Source organism: Strongylocentrotus purpuratus, unplaced genomic scaffold, assembly GCF_000002235.5.
Source record: "Strongylocentrotus purpuratus isolate Spur 01 unplaced genomic scaffold, Spur_5.0 spur5_scaffold_10, whole genome shotgun sequence".
NCBI classification, from domain to species: Eukaryota; Metazoa; Echinodermata; class Echinoidea; order Camarodonta; family Strongylocentrotidae; genus Strongylocentrotus; species Strongylocentrotus purpuratus.
In genome coordinates this window covers 29,475,200-29,498,956 of record NW_022145595.1, presented here as the reverse complement: position 1 = coordinate 29,498,956, position 23,757 = coordinate 29,475,200, and the positions used below count along the sequence as shown (strand labels likewise).

At 38.4% G+C, this 23,757-nt stretch overlaps 1 protein-coding gene and 1 long non-coding RNA gene across 3 annotated transcripts in view; both read left to right on the top strand.

The window, feature by feature from the left end:
* LOC752277 (synaptopodin 2-like protein) overlaps positions 1–16,285 on the top strand; it is a 31,449-nt gene extending 15,164 nt beyond the window's left edge. Inside the window, exons 2-7 of one of the 2 annotated variants that reach the window (XM_011682175.2) lie at positions 2,441–2,592; positions 5,411–5,484; positions 6,246–6,566; positions 8,193–8,563; positions 9,405–9,555; positions 11,691–16,285. In XM_011682175.2, coding sequence (XP_011680477.2) covers positions 2,441–2,592; positions 5,411–5,484; positions 6,246–6,566; positions 8,193–8,563; positions 9,405–9,555; positions 11,691–12,811 — 2,190 coding nt within the window. In that variant the 3' untranslated portion in view covers positions 12,812–16,285. The remainder of the gene's footprint in view (positions 1–2,440; positions 2,593–5,410; positions 5,485–6,245; positions 6,567–8,192; positions 8,564–9,404; positions 9,556–11,690) is intronic. The other variant, XM_011682184.2, reaches the window with a different exon arrangement.
* A 1,337-nt stretch (positions 16,286–17,622) lies between these two features.
* LOC115921798 lies at positions 17,623–23,757 on the top strand. Its single transcript, XR_004063121.1, has 2 exons — positions 17,623–17,840; positions 21,105–23,757. It is a non-coding gene; the product is annotated as an uncharacterized LOC115921798 (long non-coding RNA).

Sequence of the window (23,757 nt, the reverse complement as noted above, 5' to 3'; positions counted from 1 at the left end):
AGCCATTTGTGTGTTCCTCTTTGATACTTATTGTCTGCAATAGTTATTTCTGGCAGTAACAGAGAGGGACATGAATTTCTACTTATTATTCTTTAATTTTTTCACATTTATGACAGGCGACATAAATATGACGTATCTGACACATTAGTTAAAGTGCAGAGACCTCGGTATAAATTGTTTTAATATCGGAGCCTCTGTCATTTTGTTTCGTATCCATATTTCGCTTGGTGGCGACTAAAGTACAATATATTACCTTCACCTCGCCCTGTACAAGGGGGGTAATAAAAGGGGCATTCAATATACCAGGGTAATTGCACTAGTTGGTAGTTATTACTAATACCGCGACGTGACGTCACGAGTAAAGCCAGTCCTCCCGTAGGGGAGGTACTCTGTTATCAAGTTAGCTCGAAGGTTCAATTTTCTTCACTATTCCCTTTAGTTTGATTACAACCCGACCAGTCTGGGCTAGTAATTCCCGAGGCGACTCAGATATGAAAAGTTGTCGCGGACTAGAGTCTATTCCTTCCTACTTTTTAAACGATGTTTTTATTTTATTTGTAAGATCGACCCTTTTTTTCTTGTCCTGATACTCAGAGTCTGTCTTGTTCGAGTGCCCCGTTGATTTGTATTTCAATCATTACCTTCCAGTTTTAGCCTGTTTAATCTTCTCGAATGAATAACGGACTTTTGTGAGCACAAGAACGTGTTTTAACGCTCAGTTTTTACTTGCAACTAATGTTATTTTGTACGATATTTTCTCTTCATTGGTCACTTTCTCCTGTATATTCTTTCTTCATCTCCCCCGCCTCAGTTTTGTGTGAAAAGAGTGGAAATCTAAACTCCTTTTCCTCATTGACATGCTCCTCTTTTCTTTTGACTTATTATTTTCTAAGCCTTTGCTTCCTCCCCCCCCCATTTTATTTTACATCCAATATCGTGGGGCACTGGGGTCACGTGCCCCATAGGAATGGGCAAAACATGAAAAAAATTGAAAGGGGAGAGAGAGGGAAGAACGTAAGCAGGGTGATGCGATCAGCTCCCATCCCTCACTCGGCCCTCTATCGCTTCACTCCCTTACATTCCATTGTATTAACCCATTTTGGAATCTGGTGGTACCTGTATTAGGCCAACGGGAATTTAATAATTATTCTGTAGTCATCGGGTTAAGGCTAGTGCCGTCCAATGAGGACCAGTGTATACTTCTCTGTGTCTTTTCTCGTTCTCTCTCTGTCTCTCTGTCTCTCTGTCTCTCTCTGTCTCTCTCTGTCTCTCTCTATCTCTCTTTCTCTCTCTCTACATACATATCTTTTCCTCCCTCGCGCACACCTCTCTCTTCCCCCCTCTCTCTCTCTCTCTCTCTCTCTCTCTCTCTTTCCCTAACCCCCTCCCACTCCGTTTCCTTCCTAGATCGCACCGAAACTTCCCATTTCATACTGCTGCAACTCAAAGCTTTATAATAATGTTACCGCAGGGAGCGTCACCTAAAGGTTACACTTTTGCACAGTAATGCCCACAATTTGCAGTGCTCAATGTAAAGTCACGAATACTTACAGTGCTAATATTGCTGATTTGAAAAGAGAAACATGTTTTTTTTAAAGCAAGTACAGCTGCTTTTGTAGAATTAAACAAAAATGACAATTTCAGTAACAATATCAGGTCTGGCCTTACTCCTGTAGTTCAATCTTCCTTCAGTAAAACACGATATTCTGAAGGGTGAATTTTTACGTTTGGAGTTTTAATGAAGAAAACAAGTGAAATAGTGACGTAGTCGTGGATCCAGACCGGTCTTACCCCGTGAATGAAAATGCGAGAGAATAAAGTGAGGGTTTTGGAGTAGGTCATTTCACGTTGCCCCCTCCTTTTCCCTTCTTCATCTTTCTTTCTTTATTCCCGGTGTCTTCTCATTTTCATTTTGTTAGGGGAGCATGCTCCCGTGCGCGCCTCCCGTGCAGCCCCCTGACGGCTACGTCACTGACGTTAACACACGTCCTTGCTATAGATGTCTTTATCAATTTTTGTTACATTAATGATTATATCACATTATTAAAGAACTGGTATTGTAAGCATGACTGATGACGGTATACATGCCGATGGCCCGTGCATTATTCAACGAGTAATCACAAGTATTATATTCAATTCTGATTCGAAACTTGATATTAATATCTTTATAACATTGTACTCAGTTTTTATTTCTTGCTTTGGTTAAAGAATATTAACTTACACACACAAATGCAACTTCTAACCTATTATCATATCAATGGTCAGTGGTCAATGCATGATTTCAAAGAATGATCATGACTAATTCCTACTCAATACAGATGCTCTGCGGGATATTTTGGCGCCCAGTCAACGATTAAAGTCATTAATTTTTAAGTAGCATTTTACAATGTTCATGAGATGAAAAAACTAAACCATCATTTCAATTTTTGTTTGGATCTAGATCCGCAAGAAGAGCAAAGCGGACTACGCTGATTTGCAGGAAGGTGATCGTGTTTTGTCGATCAACAGTAAGTCGGTACGGAACGCAGCCCGTGATGTCGCCATGGCTTACATCGACGAGGCCAACGACTCGCTCGATCTCGAGATCGTCAGGTATGATATGATTTTCGTTTATTATTATTAAGTATTGGCGTCACCTGTGACTGGGAGGGGAAAAGCGAACTTAATCACTGTGACCCTCGGGTCTCACCTGCTGGTATAATTGACTAGGGATGTGCAGGTAGACCACTACGTGGTTTCTCCCTAATAATAATAATAATAATAATAACTATTTGTAAAGCGCCATATCCATTTCGCAGAATTGCGAAATGAAAAAATTGTACAAACCTATACGTGTTTCAATTAGTTACAGAATTAGATGGGAGACTTTGAACAAAATATCAGATGTGAATGATATATGCAGCATCAGTAACGAGCGGAGTCCAATTCAATTTTCTTTAATTAGAGCAACATGTAACTCGCAAATTTGTCATTTATTGAGCACTTCTTATTATAATAACACCAGAATATTAGACAATCAACAAACAAGGATTCCTAACAATGAATGGTCATTAATCTAGTCGGTGTATTGGTTTGGAGTCGGTTTGGCCATAGGGGTAATTGTAACTGAGTTGTTCGGTCTCCCTGATAGTATTGGGAAGCTAAACGATTCATCTCGATAGATAATCAGTCTTTACCTATCTTTAAATTATGCACAATTGTGATCATCCATCATCAATGAGGGAAAATAAAATCCAAAGGGAGTAGATAGAGCAGGAACCTGTAAATCTTCCCTGGAAAGACAAAGAAGAAATTTGTGGCAACTCCTTGGATAGATTTAAAGGCACCGTTTAACAATGTTAAATCTGAGATGCACGGCCATATGTGTTATCAGTGTCTGTGATATGGTGTAATATTGACGCCTTTTAAAAAAAAAAAAATCGCGCTTCAAAAAAATCTCTCGGCACTCATCACTCCTAAAACTCGTACTTCATCTATGCGTCTCAGATCATCATCCACAGCACATCTTCATCTTGCCCCAGGCCCTCGCACCCACACCCGCTATGGAAATCGTGCCTTTTCTGTCTGTGCCCCCCAACTTTGGAACAATCTTCCCCATGAAATACGCGAGTCCCCAACCTTGAGACATTCAAAAGTAAACTTAAGACTTATCTGTTTAATATGTAATGTAATGTAATCGTATTTTGTTTGTTTAACTATAAAGCGTTATGTAAATATTAACTATTATTATTGTATGATTGTTATTAGGAATTTGTTATTATAATTATGTATCATGTATTATATTCTTGTAATTTGTAGGTTAACATTACTTTAATTTAATTTTTTGTTAAGCGCTTAGAAACTTTGTATTAAGCGCTATATAAATGTAATTTATTATTATTATTATTCAAAATGATCAAGAAGTGCCTCAAAAAAGTAAAAAATCTTTGAGTGTCCGGTTTTACCATACTCGTTTTCCCCAATAGACTGTAGTGTTCTGAAAACCGTAAGACAAACGCAAAATTTGGTTTCGATTTCCAATCATAAATATCTTGATAATCAGACAGGCGAACGGCTTGTAAAAGTCATGGGGCTCCTGACGGACCTAAAGGTTTATAATTATCATTGCAGCATGAGCTAAATCAAGGATATTGTTTCAGAATCTGAGACCAAGTTACCGGATCCCTTTAAGTGTTACCCTAAACTCTTAGCTGACGTCTCCTCCGACATCTACAATAAATCCCTATTGGCTGTTGAGGAACTCGACAGCACAAACCATGAAGTACGACCACATTCAATCTAGCTTGATCACGAAGTCATTGCAGGTCAAAGAAAGAAGTCAACGATCTCTAGGTTGATAAAGGATCAAGTCATTATAGTATCATTTACAGGGGCGTGGCTTAATGGAGCACGTCCCTCTCAAATTAAAGAAAAAAGAAAAAGAAAAGGTAGACGGGGGGGGGGGGTAGGAAAAGAGACGACATTCTGAAACCACCCTCCCACAATCTTGTAGAATAGTTTATTCGCATATCATTCCCTTCGAAAATCTAGAGAACACTCCCCGGCACCAGTGCCCCTCCCCATGTCTTGTACCGCATTCCTACTCACTTTTATGTTTATTTGTGTTGTCCCTTGTATTTTTTTTTTACTTGTATGCGCATTAATTATTGAGCAGACATGAAGACATTGAAAACGACGCTTTTTAAAACAATTTCAGAGTGACTGTGATTTATGATATCTATCCCTCGAGTAAGGAATAATGTAAACTTATATTTTAACATGCTTATAGAGCCATTGATTTGGAGAGTTTGGCCAGCCCGGTTCGAGTTGGGCACAATAATGGCGAATACTGTGCTATGCTGGGCAAGCACCCAAATATCAGTGAAACCGAGTGGCCGAAATCCGCTGTTAGATGGCTGTGATAGCTTTCCTTCAATACCCCCCTCTAGCGTTCACCTGTAGAGCCTCACACAAGAGTTTCCTAATTAGATATCTCGATTGTCGGGTAACAATTTATTAGTATTAGGCAGATGACACAACAATCGCTCTGAGAGCTCGTACGTTTACCATTGTCTCCGAGTTTTAACATATACATTTTAAACCTTTTAAAAGCTTGTGAAAAGCGAGAGAGAACTCGAACCGTTTGGCCAAGCTTTAATAAATCAGTGATACTTTTCCCCAATTTTCCCTCTCACGATCTCTCCGACCATGCCGATGGTCTCGTTTCACCGATAACATCAAGCATAGTTATAAAATATATTTTGTTTTGGAAAAGGGATTGGATATTAAAAGTCAGAATCAAAGTAGCAGTTATTTTTGTACACTGTACATGCACCACTATGAAATCGTTACTGTTATAGGTTATACAACTGCAGATGAAATTTTAATTTAACTATTTACTCCCCCCCCCCCCCCCCTATTTTACTTGCAGAACAAGAAGTGCCAACCCAAGAATGCAAGACAGACAGATGAACATGCAGAAGAATCAAGATAAACAAAGTTCAGGTACCGAGTGTGTGTTTAAGTCACCATAATGTTCTCTCTCTCCTTCTTCCTCGTTCCTTCTTCTATTTTGTCCTCTTCTTTCTTATTCTCCCTCTTTTGTATACATTTTTCCCTTTATTATATCCTCATCGAAAATCGTATTATGTTTTTTACACTTTACAATTTATTACACGTTCTTCTGTTTTTGTTGCCTTTCTTTATTGTGGATTTTCGAGTGGAACACGATAAATATCCCTATTTCTATCCTATAACTCTCCCAAACAATACAACTACATTCAACTACTTAATATAATCTTATGTCAATTAATATAGCTATATAATTAATAATTGTTAGCATGCGAGCTTAGTTTTCATCAATATGTATACTTTTTTAGTTAATTAATCCTTGAATTTACTTCATTTGATTTACCTCAGTTGCATGTGTTTATTTATTTCATTGCTTTATCACAGTTATTTTCTATTTTAAGATCAATATTATTATTTTGCTCCGATTTGTTTTGTTGAAACCTTATTATTTAATCTCTACTTTCTTGCCATCACCTTCAATAAGTCATTAAAACGGAGCTACTAAATGGTGCTAACATATATTGACCAAAAATGGGGATTTCATTACTATGTTTAAAGCCCGGGAAGTATTTACAATGAAAGAAAACAAAAGATGGACCCGTTTTTTATGCGGATAAGGAGGGTATATTTTGGAAAAGTTTCCCGCCAAAAGTAATCCTGGGGTAAACCAAATTTACCCACATCTTGCCTACCAGCGGACCGGCGGATGTCAAACGGCAGCAACGCAGTCCGTAAAGTGACGACGACAACGACTCGGATCAAGACGACGAAGGATGGCGAACGACTTCAGGAGACGGTGACGAAGACGGTGATGGAATCACTGGACGGCGAGACACCGAAAACCGTGGCGCAGACGACATCGGAGCGCAATGACATGGCGGGACCCGTGCGAAAACAGATCGGAGTGACAGAGCATACAGCTCCCATCAAGATGGATCGTGGGAGACGAACCAGTGACGTCATCATCACTCATCCACAGAAACCAACGACCGATCGACCACGAGTATCAGGCAATGGTGAGATCGAGGCATCACCAAACGACATCACAAAGAAAGGGAGAGGGGAGAGGGATGGCCCTTGTTTATATTAAAATCAGAATTGAAAGTTATGTCTTGCTCATGCCACAAAGCAAATTCAAGAAAATTCAAACTCACAATATTTTCTTTCGGAGCTCTTTTTCTTAGCAATTTATATGACAATTGAAACTTTCCGTTACATACAGCTTGGGGAAGGGGAGGGGTGTTGGGATCCAATCTAGCTACTTCACTCGAATCTTCCATTATAACTCTTCTCATCCTCTCATTATAATTTATTTTGTTCCATGCTTTGATTAAAGATCCCCTCTCTCCCCTTTTCTCTCTTTTAGAGTGTTTTGACCCCTCTATATTCTTCCTTCTTAAATATTTTGAGGTTTTGTGTTCATTGTTTTTCCTCCGTTTCGTAATCTAAATATAACGAGTTTCAGATTTTATTCAACCTTGATATTTTCATGATCTTCGGTTTTAATCTTAAACTTGTTCTTTTGTATAAACATTAATAGCTAACTTTCAATATTTACAGCATTACAAGTTCTAAACACACTGAAAACATTGTTTATTTTTGGGAATTTTAATGCTTAACTATATACCCTTTGCAAACAAGGCGAAATTTCCATCTCATTACTAATTGTCAGGAAAGGGTTAATCTTGTGTGCGATGCTACTTTCATATTACGCGTCAAAGATAATAAATTCCTCGACGTCAAATGTGCGACTTGCTTAAAAATGTACTGTGATCCTATTATAAAAACAATATAATGCGTTAAAGGTAAAGACCAGTATTAGAAACGCCCCAATTTCAAAAAATGAAATGGAAGCTCTCATTACCAATCATGTGAAAGAATATGTTTTGACTAATACATGATGATAAAAAATTTGTCGGGAAACCGCCTACTAATTCATATATTTGGTAAATTTGTTTCTCTCATGGTCTGTGAGAGATATAGGGTAGTCCCATATACATCTTTCTGTGTATAGTGCTTGTAACTTTACGAAGAATGGGCCAAATTTCTTATCATTTTGATGATTCCAGAACCTTGCAGATGCTAGATGCTAGATGATCAACCTTTTCTGATCGATTCCACAACGTTTCTTTCACAATGCAATCGCATGACCATAACTGGTCTTTACCTTTAAACGTAGAGGGTTCCACCTTCAAAGTACCCAGCACTTTAGCGGGAAAATGGAAATACGTTGTGACCTGCATCTTTATGAAATTGTTTCGAACTTTTTCAAGTTTCCACATTAACTATTTTAGACACCACCGTGTGCAGGGAGGCAATTGAAATGATTATGCATTTGATTGATGAAAAGCTTGCAGAGGAAGTCCACCCTACCATTAAAATATCAAGTTGGTCTGAATACAAGTAGAACATTGAAGTTTAAGGAAAGTCCGATTGAAAAAGAAAGAAAGACACTAGGTCGCTGAAATTTTTCAAGAAATACGTTCCTTCAAAGTAACCATGGACGGCACCTGGGTGGAGAGTGGCAAATGTAGATTACTGCCTTATCAAAGAGAATGAGGTCAATCATTCTTGCATGAAGCTCAGTAAAAGTAGACATGTACATTAATTTATCAACCGTTTATTCTTTTTTATTTTTGCAGTGAGTGTAGGGCAGCCATCCACTATCACCATAGACAATCAACACAAGCAAGGGACATGGCAGGCGACACAACGCCAACCATCACCGGCCAAACAACAACCCGTCTATCAACAAATGCAACAACCTCAACGTCAGCAACCGCAGCATCAACAACAGAAACCAAAGCCCAAATTCGAGATGCCCAAACCGAGCGACAACCCGCGCTATGCGCCTCCGGGTCCGAAAACCGGTTTCGCCCTCCAGTTCCGGCAACCAGCGCCAGTGCAGAAGAGTAAGAAGCAATCAGCCTATGAACCGGTCAGCATCATGCAATCCAAGCCTTCTGGACGGGAACTTACCATCACATTTGCCATGCCAGATGAAAATACAAAGGTGTGTTCAGGTCGAAAATATATCTTTCCTTTTGGTTATGTTGGGGTTTTCCCAATTGCATTTTAATCCATTACCTACGGGAGCGGGGAGGATCCTGTCCCAAGCTTGTGGGAAGTAAGGGATTTGTTTTATAGTAGTCACCACTTGCAATGTGAACAGTAGTGTTTGCTATGCACGATGCACATTTCCCCCTCCCCGACTTCGAAGAAAGAAAGAAAAGTTTTTTTTTTATTTGTTTTTATTTATTTATTTATTTTTTTATTTTTTTTTATTTATTTATTTATTTATTTATCTATTTTTATTTATTTATTTATTTATTTATTTTTTTTTTTTTATTTATTTTTTTTTTTTGGGGGGGGGGGGACCAGATACCCTTATATTAAATTAGATATTAGTATCATCCTAATCATGGGTGTCGATCCTTACGTAATACCTATTCATCAGGGGGGGGGGGGATGAATGAATAGATCATCCCCCCTGATGAATAGGTATCAGTTACGGATCGACACCCATGATCCTAATGTGACATCATACGCCACGTCTGAAGAAAAAAAGCACCAAAAATATGTTGTGGATAAGTTTCAGGACTGTGAACCACAAGGTACGGGCTTCGAATCACTGACGTCTATCAGCATATGCCACACTCGACTCTGGGTGCCTGAAGAATTTATTCCTTAAATGCTCTAAGCACTACCTTTACTGGAGCTAAAGCCAGGGTAATAATATCCAAAGTCATTTGGAAGCGCATAGAGAGGTTAGATCATAATTCGATATGCGCATTGCAAGAAGGTATTATTACCATTACTTAACTTAAGAATTAATTTTTTTTTTCTATCTGAAGGTGGACTTCGGTAGCCCGCCGGAATCACCGAGCGGTATGTCTGTAGACAGTGGTGTACCCCCCGAGTCACCCCTTAAGGAAGACAGTACAGATGTCTACAGGGATCCGAGTATCATCCTCCGGAGTCTCGCTAAGGACCAGCCTCTAGCAGGTTTGTTTGTTTTTCCCTGAATGCTAAGAAAAAGAAAACTGTATGCTTAAAGTAAGCTACTAGGGGACTTACGGCTGTAAGGCCTCCCTGAGGAATTTGCTAATAAGGGTTAATGCCTTACCATAGCGAAGAGCGCATCGACTTGGTTTTGAACCCGGGATCTCCAGTAACGAGACTATTTTATTCTTATGAACAAAAGTATCCCTTTCCCCTCCACAAACGGGGGTATCGCTATTGAGTTTTATATTTAAAATATTTTATTGAATTATCATAAAAATACTGATTGATTCTTGTTGCAATGACGACCTTCGTCATTGCCTTGTTTTCGTTCACATTCTGCCCCATTAATATTCTCCTTATCGTCCAGAAATCCCATTCGTTTTGCACGTAGTGTTTGTTATTCCTAGTTAGGTGCTTTCCTCATGTCCTTTTCCTTTCAAATTTCATAGGCATAGTCTCTAACATCTCATCAAGGTCACTACATTCTTCGATTTTCGAAAATATTCATGCATAACCGTCCAGGCGCCATTTTGTGCGTTTCTGGTCCATTTTAAGGCCTTTCTTTCTTCCTTCCCATCTCCACTATCCTAGATCCTACAAAGTTCTAACAAATTCCTCTAGATAGTCTGAGAGGTGTTCTTTCATCTGCGACAAATAACTTGACCTTCAAAATGCCATCTTCGTACTCAAAATTCAAATCTGAAACTGACTCCGTCAAAAATCTCTCAAATTCTTGAAAAATGGACCCCTAAAAATCTAAAACTGCCATAACTTTCTAATATAAATTCCATTTTGTGTTTAAATCTCACATTATCCTTATCTCATAATTGCTCATTGCCATGCCAAATTTCATGCTCCAATGACTATGCAAAACATAAATAGCGCCCTCTAAAGTTCTGGGAATTGGCTTTCTTTCTGTGGCAGTATCTCCATAATGGCTTGGCAAACCCGTACCCTTTTTTGGATTTAGATACTTGAAGATATGACCTTTCCAGCCATATACAAAATTATTTACCCTAACACTGACCAAATTTGAGAAAAATGCCCTCCAAAATCGCCATTTTCGAGAAAATTCCAAAATAACTTCAACTTGCTCTAAAATGGCGATCTTTATACCTACAATAATGAAACTTAGCAGACACATGTATACGTGACAACTGTCCACTAAGTTTGGTAAACTTTAATGACTTCAGCGCAAAGTTATCGCTAAAAATGATGAATTTACTATGCATCACGTAATAGCGTGTTTAATGCGTTCAATACATTGCGCGCCAATGACAATGGTGTCAACCTGACCGCAATGAAGTGCCCTTTCGAATGATACCAAGTATGGTATATGTTCACACAGAAAATTGTGTGTAAATCGCATTTCAACAAGGGTCACTATACAAATTCCGCCGAGTTTCCGCCCGGTTATAACACTTATCGGCCATGACGTCATTTTTTCAGACTGCTTTTCGCCCCCTAAACATCCTTTTTTTTTCCTTCAAAATTTGCAATGACATTCCGAGTTGCAATACGCAGGGCACCTCGTGGCCGGATTTTTGAAATTGGTCAAGGGGGCCATTTAAGACGCCATTTTGTCCTATACATCTATTTTGCTTCACGTGTTTCGATAGGATTATCATAGAAAAAAAGGGAGTGGTTTACAATAACAACCATTAAATTCTCTTTCCAATGATACCAAATACGGGCCGTAAAGAGACATAAAGAAACGCCACTTTATACTCTGCATGAGTTATTAGGACGGCCGTAAGTGCCACAGCACGCGTCATCACGTGTTCATCATACACCCAAATCCCATTGGTTTTGCACGCAGTGCTTGCGAGCCCTTTCTAGGTTCTTTCCCCTATCCCACTTTCTTTCAAACTTCGTAGGCATAGTCACTACCATCCCATCAAGGTCACTGTTGAGGCCTTTCTTTCGCCCTACCTATCTCCAATATCACAGAAGCTACAGACTTCGTACAAATTGCTCTGGATAGTCCGAGAGAAGCTCTTTCGTTTGACACGTAGAAACATGGCGTCATTGCACGCACATCGTTGTGACACGATTGCATTTCTAGTTGAAACTTGGTGTTGTGTTGCTCAGTTATAGACTTTTCATGTTTTCTGTTTTGACCTATGTTTTCACAGAGCGATTACAGCGGCCGTACTCGGAACCAGCTGGAAGGGTTACCGAAGAACCTGAAGTCTCTATTGTCGAGAAAAGACGGGCGTGTAAAACGATCGCAGACCTTCTCATGTTTCCCAAGAACAAGCAGGCAAAAGGTGCGAGGATGTTCGCAAAGCGTCGTAAGCGAAGTGCCAGGTACACCATCGAGGCGACCGGACAGAAAGATTCGGATGAAGATAGCGAGGGATCGTCTACTGGCGAGTCTGGAGCAGCAATCATCACCATCAAGACGGCCCCACCACCACCACCACCACCGATGATGAATGGGAGGATTCCCGCACCGCCACCACCACCTCCAGGAGGATTTACACAGCGTATCAAGGTAGAACCAACCAACTTCAACGTCAAGCTGAAGAGCAAAGCAAAATGCGAGCACGTCTCGGTGTCGCCGAAACAGTGCCTGGTCCTAGCTGCTGGCCTTAAGGGTCAATCCGGCGGCAGAGCAGCAGAAATGTTTGAAAAGAGGAGATTAAGATCAGAACAATTTGTCCTTGACGAGTCTACAATAAAGCATGCAAAACCATCTTCGTTTAGTAAGCCACCAGGACCGGAGAAGTCAACAACGGCAGAGATTCATATCAAGAAGTTATCCCCTTGGGAGGCGGCACAAGAATCACCTGTAGGTTCTGTCTCCAGAGCCTTCCCGAAAAAAGAGGTGAAGATCCCACCCCCGATGAAGATCCCTCCTCCTACTCAGGCCAAGCCTAAACCAGCAGCACAGCTCCCTGCAAAGCCTGGTTTCAAAGCGTCTCGCGACCTCCCCAAGTACCCGGCACCACAGGCCAAGGATTCAATACCACTCAAACCAGGGTCAACGCTCCCTAAGGCCAACTTTAAAGACTTTAACGTCAAGCCACGCGGTTGGGGCAGGTCATCTACCGGTGATAACCGGTCCGGATCTCCGGCTTCGTTGAACTCTGATCAGGGGTCAACTGGTAGAGGCCAGATCGGAACCAAGCCACTCAAATACAGCGGTGGTTTTAATGATTTCAACCCCAAACCCAGGTTGTTCGGTATCGATTCACCAAGGCATGGTGCGCTTTCACCTACCGTGTCACTAGCCGAGAGCGACGATTTATAAATGTGCGTTCGCCTTTTACACCAGATAAGCAGAACATTTTCGATGGTGGTTTCTAACGAAAGGGGAAAATCTCTAGGAACACGTTGCTCGACCGCTTTGAAGATTAGGCACCCATGACCATGAGTGACTCTTTAAAAATTACTTTTTAAATGACTTTCTGTGAAGTGATATAACAAATCTGAATGGCATAGTCTACACAAGTACGGCATCTTTTCTTGAAGAAAAAAATACGTTCGGTCATAGGGGATAGTTTGGCAATCGTCTCCAATGGTGAAGATGTATGTACCATTTTGTTCACAGTGTGCTTCTGTGTAAGCTGGAGGAGATCAACGCATTTTCTAGAAGAATCCCGAACTTTTTCCTGTGACTATTACTGCTTAAACCAAGTCAGGAATATCACATGTTTTAGCAAGAATTACCTACTTCGTTCGATAGAACAGCCTTCAATCATAAGTTATAGAATTACATGTACAGTAAGATACGATACTTCATGTAAATGTACATATTTTTGTGCGAGCAGTTTTTAGCCTTGAGCTCAATAACCATCGTTGAAACTTACCTGTAACTGATATGCATTTTAGAATTTCGAATGAAGTTCTAAAAGACAATTTAGGACATTGTTTTGTAGCTCCTCAACCAAATAATTGCTATGAAAACTATTCCTTCACATATATCTATAGTATAAAATGTAATTGACCGGCTCGACTTAGACTACATCGCACTTATAGTAAGCAAGACTTGTGAGTGTACAAATTTGTGTTGTTTGTCTACGCTTATATTCGTTCATCATTGTGTATTAAACTATCGTGCATCGGGGGTTTCTGAATTCGGTTACGGTGAAAATAAGCTCTGATAGAAAAGAAAAGAACATAATTTGTCAATTATTTTATGTGTGATCATAATCAACGAATGTTAGAGCGGAGAAGATTACAATTGATTTCGTTTCTTTCTACTCTACATTCAAGAGTTTTCGTTCTGATGCGATGGTTTGCGGCAAATAAAAATAAAATAGGAAAAATATATGACTGCTTGAGTAGCGTGGAGTATAATGTGGATTGATAGGGCACTTTGTTCAGCCAACACGATCGCAAACGCTTTCGAGAAATCAACTTAAGGGAGATTTCAATTCCTTATTGCATTGTCTATGATGTTTTGATTACGTAATATGCCATTGTCATGTTCGCACTTTTTATGAAATGACGCACGGGGTCATTAATATCGCCTTGTTAGTTAGGTTGAATCAAACATGCCGTTTGCTCGTAGGACTTTGCATTACGTCAAAAACACATTTAAAAAGAAGTAAGTGATAATGCATGGCGATTGTATCACAATGTTTATTGCAAGCTAAGTGTAAAGGATGACAAATTTTTATCACGCGAGTCTAAGAAAATTAGTCCAGAGTCGTAGTTGAGTTCGAACCCAGGCCACATTTCAGTTTCGTGTTCAAATCCTATGGATTGTAATATTTCTCAGCGGCCTCGTGCCTTGGTACTGCAAGCTTCTACTACGTCACTGGAAACTGTCATGTACTATTTCGTAAGAGAGTGACGCTATATCTCTGTAAAATTTAGAATGAAACAGCAATATCGTTTGTATCGAGCCAGAAGGATGTTAACCCATATATATATTTTTTAACAGAGTTGAAGGAGTTGATCATATAAATCACCTCACATCAACGTCATATTGTCACATAATGTGTGCTAGCTTTCGCCTGACCTGTTCCTTTCTGTGACATTACATCTCATTTTAGAATTGCTCTATCTGAATATGATAGGTACAAATGAATGCTTGATCCGAATGTATTTGATGAGATTGAGTACAGTGCCTTACTTTATCGGTGATGATGCCTTTGTAATTATAGTACACATATAAATATGTATACCATATTGTGTTCAAATGGAGAGCTAGAGACTGAGTTATCATTCAAAAGTGCACTATTTTTTAAAACAATACGTACTCAATAATCGTGTTTTTGTATGTAAGTTCTTGCTCCTCTTCCGCGTATAATGATGCTGTACATTTGAAAAGAAAATCCGACCTTATTTATTTGCTTTTGGATGCTTGGAAGATGATGTTTGGAAAAATAGTAAATTGTTATATTATATACCATCTGTGTTACAATAATACCATATGTCTTTGTTAAGTATGAATTCGTTTGAATATTTTGTATGTTGAGCATATCATGATGAGAAGAGTCTAATATTAGTTTGTTTTAGATTGCAATTGATTTATTTCGTCTTGTTTTGAAGAGATGAGATACTAATAAGTGAGTCCAATAGAAAGGTTCATGAATTTGTAAAATCCTGTCGGAAAGAATATATTGTCAAACATATGGTTGTACTTCAAAGGAGATTGCCATAGTCCTATTCTTTTAGATCGTGTAAACCAAAGAGCTGTCACATCTGTCCATATCGTGTTCACATTGGTTTCATACATGGACATGTTGTAGTAAAAGTGGGAATTTACATAAACGTACGGCAATATGAACACGCCCTCTTCTCTCCGTGTTCACAGTATTGAACACTGTGGCTAGAAAGATATCCATAGAATGTAACAATACAGTTTAAAAACAAATTATACGTTCACGGTGTTAGCAGTATGAATACATTCTATCATCAAAGTTTGTTAACGCTGTTACACAGTGTAAACTACTGTGGGCAAAGTGGGTACATATTACTGTGTAACCACATGATGGATCACAAATGCCGTGCTAGTACTGACATTATGAATCCATAATGACCACACTGCGGAAAAATGAATATAGTTTCGGCAACATGAACACACTTGTTCAACCCGTTTCTTACTGTTTCATAAGTGAACGCACTGTGGTCGGAAAAAGACATCACCATTAAAAGTAACAGCAGAGAGGTTTTTGGACCAGTTTGACAGCGTGGTCAATGTGGCAGACACGATTCCCACATAAAGGTACACTCTGGGTTCGCAAACGTTTCATATGGTAACATACTGTGGGGTGTGGTCAGAATAGTAAATGACAGTGTGTGTACATCACAGTGTGGTCAAACATAGGAGCTGAAATACTTCCATAGGCTGGCAGATACTAGATGTAATTTCACAACGTGTCACTGCGTGCAATCAATAAGCGTACGCATGAAGGCAGTGAGGATTTGGAGCATTTTCATAGTGTCACAGTGTGAACAAATGTGGTCATAGTAGCTCATACTGTGGGACAGTATATTCTTTCCGATGGGAACATGTTGTAGAGAATAACATGGATGAAATGAGCATCTTTTGCAATCAATGCTTACATCTTAAGTCAGGTGTCGCAATCGTATTTTGATGAGAACCTTAAACACATGACTACACGAAATATAGTTGAAATCTGTTTTATGCCTATTTTTTCTTTTGATATAAGCTTCACGTTGTGTAGCTTAATTATAGGTAGGAGATTTGAATCAATACAGTCTGTTTTGAATTTTGGAGTGAATAAACTTTCAAAAAATGACTCACGGTGTGGTAGATATCTGAGTGTGGATTGTTTGTACATTTGTTTTGTGTGTTTGTTTAATTGATTCGTTATCCGATTGATTGATTGACTATCCGGTTGTTTGATTGGTTATCCGGTTGTTTGATTGATTGATTGATTCTCCGGTTTATTGATGATTGATTGATTCATTCGGTAACTTTTAAAGTAGTATATCATTAACTGCTTATCTTGATGCTCGAGGTTGACTAATTGATTGACTGATTGATTGATTGCTTGATCAACTGACTGATTGATTGATTGATTGATTGATAAGTACACGTAAATGGATTGGAATGTCTCAATTCTTGCAAGTTATGAAATGATCTATCAGGTTGATTTGTTGATTGATTAAATCAATTGTTTGATTGAAGGCTCAATTAGTGAAGCTTTGTTTTACCTCAAATCTTCCCTCCTTTGTTAATTTTACCTCCGTGCGCTATGATCTTTGTTTTAGCTCGGGTTCTGATGGCCTTGCCTTCTCTCACTTTACGTCACTGATTTTACGATACTGCGTTCTTCCTGATGAGCAATTTCTCATTTTGCCTAAATTATGCCTATCAGCTTTTACCATCTATATGTTAAACAAAGCAGACAAATAATACAAACAAAATAATGTTGATCTGGTGACCGTCAGGTCGTTTGGAAAAAAATATGAGATGAAAAGTAAAACGTTGTCACCAAAATATAAACGCCTATTTTTAGTGCAAATAAGCTTCCAACTGGCCCCCGCAAAAATATAATTGGTCAGCTAGAAAGCTCTTTAATAGAAGATGACAATTATTTTACTAATTGCGATTAAACTGACACTCTGACATTCATGAGCGTATGCGTGTTGTAATATGATGCTAATTAGTATTTTAAAAGCTGATGAATATTCAAAATTATAATTAATATATCTTAAGCGCTGTGCAAACAATTTGACACCCCCCCCCCCGATTAACGCACCCACCACTCCCTCACTCGTCCATTTTCCAAAACAATACAGATCATTCTTAGAAATACAGTTTGCGTTCATACCCCTCCCCCCCCCTCACCCATGTTCATTCACACACACTCTCAAGCACCCACAATTGTTTTGTCATAACATAGTTAGAGCAGGAGGTTACACTATGAATATGACTGACAAAGAAAGCGGACAAAATATACAGTTGCTCAGGTAGACAAAGGAACATCCCTTCACTGCTATTATGTAAAAATGTGTAGAACAGGTGCCACATGCATATTCACTTTTTACATAAAAGCAGTGAAGGGATGTTCCTTTGTCTACCTGAGGAACTGTATATTTTGTCCGCTTTCTTTGTCTGTCATATTCATAGTGTTAGAGGCCCCTGGACTTAACTTGTTCACAAACTGAATATTCCAGGCAAGCAAGAAAGGGGAAACAGAAGAAAGGGTTCGTTGGAGCGTAGGCATGGAAAGAGAGAACAAGTAAAACGAATTGCAAAGAATCCCCTGCTTTTGGGTCTTCTTTTGTGACGATCGGCTTAGTAGCATGCACACATACGGTACCGGTGCCTTAAACTATGATTTGGTCTGTCAAAGCATGTAAGTATGAATTCTTTATACCTTTTTGTTAGGATGCACAAATTGGTTGGTATAATTCCTCTGTATAAGAGTGTGTAGCGACAAATGTTACAGTGCATTCATTTATAATTCACTGGTATACATATTGTGTTTTTAATCCAAAATGGCCGCTTTAGAAGTCATTGAGAGTTCGAGGATTTGGTATTACGCCATGTCCTCAGAACTGGTTTTAACTCGATTTATTATATAACGATGTTTATTCATTAGTATTTTGATCACATGACCAATTAACATAGATGTACGCGTATTTATTCATAAGTATTTAGATCACGTGCCTTATTAACATACATGTGCGCTTGTTTTGAACCAATCGCGCTGTAGTTGATTGGCGCTCTTCTGATTTTCCTGTGCGGGAATCAGTGAGCTGTTTTAATATTGGTATACACACATGCTGTTATTGTGTTGATATTTGTACCTAGAAAATTGTATCCAACGAGGATTGAACTGCTACGTCCCCGGACCATTCCCGGTGGACGTGCTCACCTATTTACATCTTGTACGTTTTGCAAGATATATTTTGACTCTCTCGATGTTCAACATTGACGACACTTTAATTCACCAGCAGTGAGAATAGAACATTTAATATGATCTAACGTTTTTCTCACCTGCATTATTGTTTGACAACCTTTTATCATCGACTTCATATATATTGTCTCGACATTTGATTCTTCGACCTGCATCGCAAGTCACTGAAGTTGATCTATTGACATTGACTGCATCATCATTGTATTCATCTGTTAACTGATTCATCATCGTTGTCTTCATCATCGTTGTCTTCATCATCGCTGTCTTCACCAGCGTCGTCTTCATCGTCGACTTCATCATCGCTGTCTTCACCAGCGTCGTCTTCATCATTGTTGTCATCATCGTTGTCTTCAACATCGTCTTCATCATCGTGGTATTCACCTAGCGTCGATCATCGTCTGCATATCCTACGCGATCGACAACCAGCTCGTCGACCACTGTTTTCGACTAGCTAGTTTCTACATCTACCTAGAACTTGAAGAAGATCTACTTTGAATTTAACTCCAATGACTCACGTAACGTTAATTATATTGTGATTTATGCTTTGCATTGTTTATCATTGCGAGGCCTTATTTTGACTGACTGAGTGCCTGTTGTTGAGTGCGTACGCTTACTAACACATATTTTACATGTTTATAATTGCACTAGTTCTAGGCCTATGCCTGGTCTACTGATCTAGATCTGCTATAGTCTAGATCCACCGATATATTGTTGTATTCTCGTGTTGTGCATTCCGTACACATACACTAGTAGAGATTTGTTTAGCGGTTTCTTGAACCACAATATTTCGTGCCTAGATCTATGTAAGTAAATCTAAACGCTGTCTAGCTTAGATTTGAGTAGTATTTTCTTGACTGTTATTATTCATGCAGTGTGAATGATATTTAACTGACTTGTTTTAGTACTGTTTTAAGTTGTACTGAACAGCTAGACTCCTGATATTTCGAGACTTGTATTCAGCGGTAATCATTAATACCATAGTGACTAAGTTGAGTCTCCTTTACATTAATGTGCTGTTGGAAGTTATCTATGTTTGATTATTAATAGTAACTACCAAGGGCCTAGTGATAGTTTAATTGTCTGTCACTGTTGAGATAGACAGAAGAGGTTTCTGATAATTCTGTAATCATTGTATCTTATGTGAAATTATAGAATATAGAACCAGTTTTTAACCATAATCAATTTGTCTGGATGTGATCATTTATTAAGTGTTTTCTTGTCTGGAGGGATACTGCTTTTTAGTAGTTTAATTAAAAAAGGGAATTATGTGGGATTACTAGTTAACACGCAACATAGTCCATACCCCATGTAGTTTTCTAAAAGTGTTTAGCCAAGTTGTGTGTTACTACCAGTGACATCAATTTCAGACAGTAATATGATTAGACGTTATCTCTGTTCCTTCCAAGAATATTTTATTGGCGTCGAGTAATTTCTGTTTTTCCCGTTAACTTTAACTTTTTAATATTAAGTGAACGTCGCGGAAACTTTTAAGAGAGTGTATGAGATTTCGTATTGTGTTTGTCACTGATGAAGATAAAAGTGCATAAAATGACCCTTAACCCATTGCTTACTGGAACCCGGTGTTCCCTTTGTTAAGTCTATGGGAATTAGATAATTCAGTAGTGAACGGGTTAAAAGTGATTGATGTTCATTGTGCCCTTATTTTTCCATTATGTCAAGAAAAAAGCCCGAAAGCCCAAACTTTCACGCCGTGTGTATGTATGGTCCCACATACCTATTTCTGTGTGCAGTGCTATTCCCTTTATTGATTTTGATCTCCTAGTATTTTTAAGTTATTAAAACATTGGATTGAATTTATTCACCATTTTCATAGAAATCATGAAAAGTCAAAGAAACATAATAGAGATTTCAAACATGGATAATTAGTCTGAATAGTAGATGAACTATCTTTCTCAATAGCTTCTCTTACATTGCAAAAGGATGACCAAAAATCAACGTAATTAAAAAAAAATCGACCAAAGCTGCGTCATTCTGGCTGAGAGCTCGCAATGATGTGCTATATCATAACTAATGCAAGAGCTAAAGACTTAACGAAGGCGGTTGCATGAATTAGCCAATAATATTTACCGTATAGTGTATATTTATGAGAATATATTATGCATGAAACCGTCGTGTAGACACCATAGATATGAAAATCAGACTTCCCATTTCTAATTTAGGATTTTTATCATTAAATTTCACAAAGTTGAATTCAGTTTCGTCCAAGAAAAGGGCTGGAACAGGCAAATGCTGAAATAAATTTAGTCATTTGTGATTCAAATCGGTCAATCTTGTTAAATATGTACCTATCGTATTGACTTCATCCATATTTTAATGGAAGTCGTCTCATCTGCTGATCCTCTGTATTATAATGGAACTATCAACTTCGTCTATACTTTGTTTACACTTATGAAATAATTCCATTTACGTAATTTGAACGATTTTGTTTTACCATCACCTTAATCATTTATTGCATAAGTTAAGAGGATCTCTATGACTATCTTTCTCTTTCTCTCTTTCTCTCTATCTCTCTGTCTCTCTCTCTCTATATATATATATCTCTCTCTCTATATATATATATATCTCCCTTATTTCCGCCTTTGTCTTTTTGTCTCTCTGTCACTCTCTCTCTCTCTCTCTCTCTTATCCCTCTCTCTTATCCCTCTCTCTTAACCCTTTCAATATCTTTTTGATTTTCAGGCAATTATGAACCTTTCGTCCACTGAAATAACCTCCACTGAAATAGTTCCGTCTCCAGAAGTCACAGTTAGCTCCAACGGTGGAATACCAGATGCCGGGAGGTACGCACTTATCGCATTCGGTGTCGTCGCCGCCTTCATCATCCTCTTCGTTGGTATCCTCGCGATGTGTGTCACGGTACTGAGATGCAGAGGTGGTTTGTGTGCTGTCTTTGGATGTTCTAGAGAACAGTGTAACTGTGATTGCGGCAAGGGTTCGAGGCGTCACAGCAGTGGAACTGCGGCAACTTGAAAGCTATTGATTGGTTCAGTGATTTATTGGATGATTGATGATTATCTTTGCCTGACCAATGGCATATCTAAGGGGGCGGAGGGGGTGTGCCCCCAGTGGAAGAAAGGAAAATAGAGATCAAAGAGGACGGGGAAGACATGTATATGCCTCCCCCCGACCCAACTGCCTTGTTAAATCATGTTTCATACACACAGTTAGACCGTGCCACCCCCCCTTCGATGCCAGTTATCCTCAACGCCTGAGTATATGTTTGTGGATAAGTAACCCAGGGACCTACGGCTTTAAGTCCTGTCTGAAGGACATAAAGGATTCAGATTCAGATTCAGATTCATTCAGATTAATTTCATTGGTCCATTTGGAAATTCATTTGTTGGCATTACATAGGCACATGAACAATATACAATAGAAAATAATATACACAAATAGATAATAAACAGTAGCAAATGTACAATGACAAATTCATATGGAAACACGGATATAAATCGTTTTTACATAGTGGAATTATATAAGAAAAATAGAATAGATAAATAAATGGACTTCCAACACTACTGAAAATGTACGATTGCGTAGAATTTGGAAGTAGTATTGTTGTTATATTTTATTATTATTTTTATCATTATTATCATCATCATTATTATCGTTATCATAATTATTATTGTTACTATTATTATTATTATTATTATCATCATCATTATCAACAGTATTTATTACATGTATCATTCTTTATCACGGTTTTATAGCTGAATCCTTTCTTCTTTCTTTCCTTCATAAATTAAACGGTATATAACTACAACTTGGAATAACATATGGTATCATAGGGTATTAATTATTTATTTGCTCGTGATACTGGTACATTCGGTTGAAAAGGAAAGGGTACAATGCAAATTGATGACTAGCGAAGTGGCAAGATACAGGCTTATTCAAATTGACTGGAGTTGTTCATTGTATTTACGAATGGAAAGCGGGACAAAGGAATTAAGGAATCGTGAGGTTCGAGCCTACATTGATCTGTACCGCTTCCCCGATCGCATTAGGGTATAGCAGTGATGAAGGGGGTGGTTAACATTTTCCAAAATCTGGGATACCTGTTTCAATATTGTACACACGCATTCCTGTTTCAGATCTGTCACTTCGCCAGTCATCTTGCTAGCATGATTGGATATTCTCTGCAGTTTCTTAAGGTTATCCTTTCTGCACCCACCGTACCAAACCGCACAACTAAAAAGCATTACACTTTCTATTACTGACTTGTAGAATAACATCAGAATGGTTCTGTCAACATGGAACGAATTCAGTTTTCGTAGGAAGTACATTCGTTGTTGAGCCTTTGCATACAGAGATTGGCATTGGTCTTTCCATGAGAGTTCGTTATCAATTATTGTACCAAGGTACTTAAAACTCTTGACACTCTGTATATCCTGTCCTTTAAGCATGATTGGATTTGCTTGACCTTTGTTTGTACGAAAATCGAAAGTCATCTCTTTCGTTTTAGCTATGTTTAGTACCAAGAAATTTTAACATTCACATTTGGGCGATATAAGTATAGTTATCACGATAGCAATAATCTATGACACACACCAGACGTGTACAGATATATTGAAGAGGATAACGAAGAACAAGACGACACGTGAACGTACAAAAACAGTAAATTAACTCACCTTTTTTACTACAAAAACAAGAAGGAAGGAGGAGGAGGAGGAGGAGGAGGAGGAGGAGGAGGAGGAGGAAGAGGAGGAGGAAGAAGAGGCAAATAAGGATGAATATGTCGAATTTCTATAACGTACAAAAACATAAGTTTATACAAAATTAAAAGTATGAACCGGCAGAAGGAAAACAAATCTGTATTTCAATCATAAAACATGTCATTCTCTTCTCTCCTCTGACCATGGACCTACTGTCTATGCTCTGACCCTCAAGTGTTAGGTATTCCTTTAATATCCTCTTAAAATGAGCAAAGTTTTCTATTTCCTTTATATCATTACGAAGGGAATTCCAATGTTTTATGGCAATGTAATGAAACGAATTTCCAATACTAACTTCTCTTTCTGGTAAATTACAGTTGAATCGGCTATTTCTTGTATCATAATCATGTAAGTCAGTAACAGGATCGAACTTGGATCGAATATAATAATTCATTGATTGATCGATCGATTTTTTTTCTGCGGTTTTCAACAAAATAGAAGTTAATATATAAACTAGGTACGAATTCGTTGAACAAAAGTCAAATATATATAATCGTATCGTAATATAAATAATTTGAATAATTATACCTTAAATAAAAACAAATCATTGAAAAATTTGAAAATGCAGGACATGTTGGCGACCTCATAAATAATAAAGACGAGCATAACGATCCCCTGTA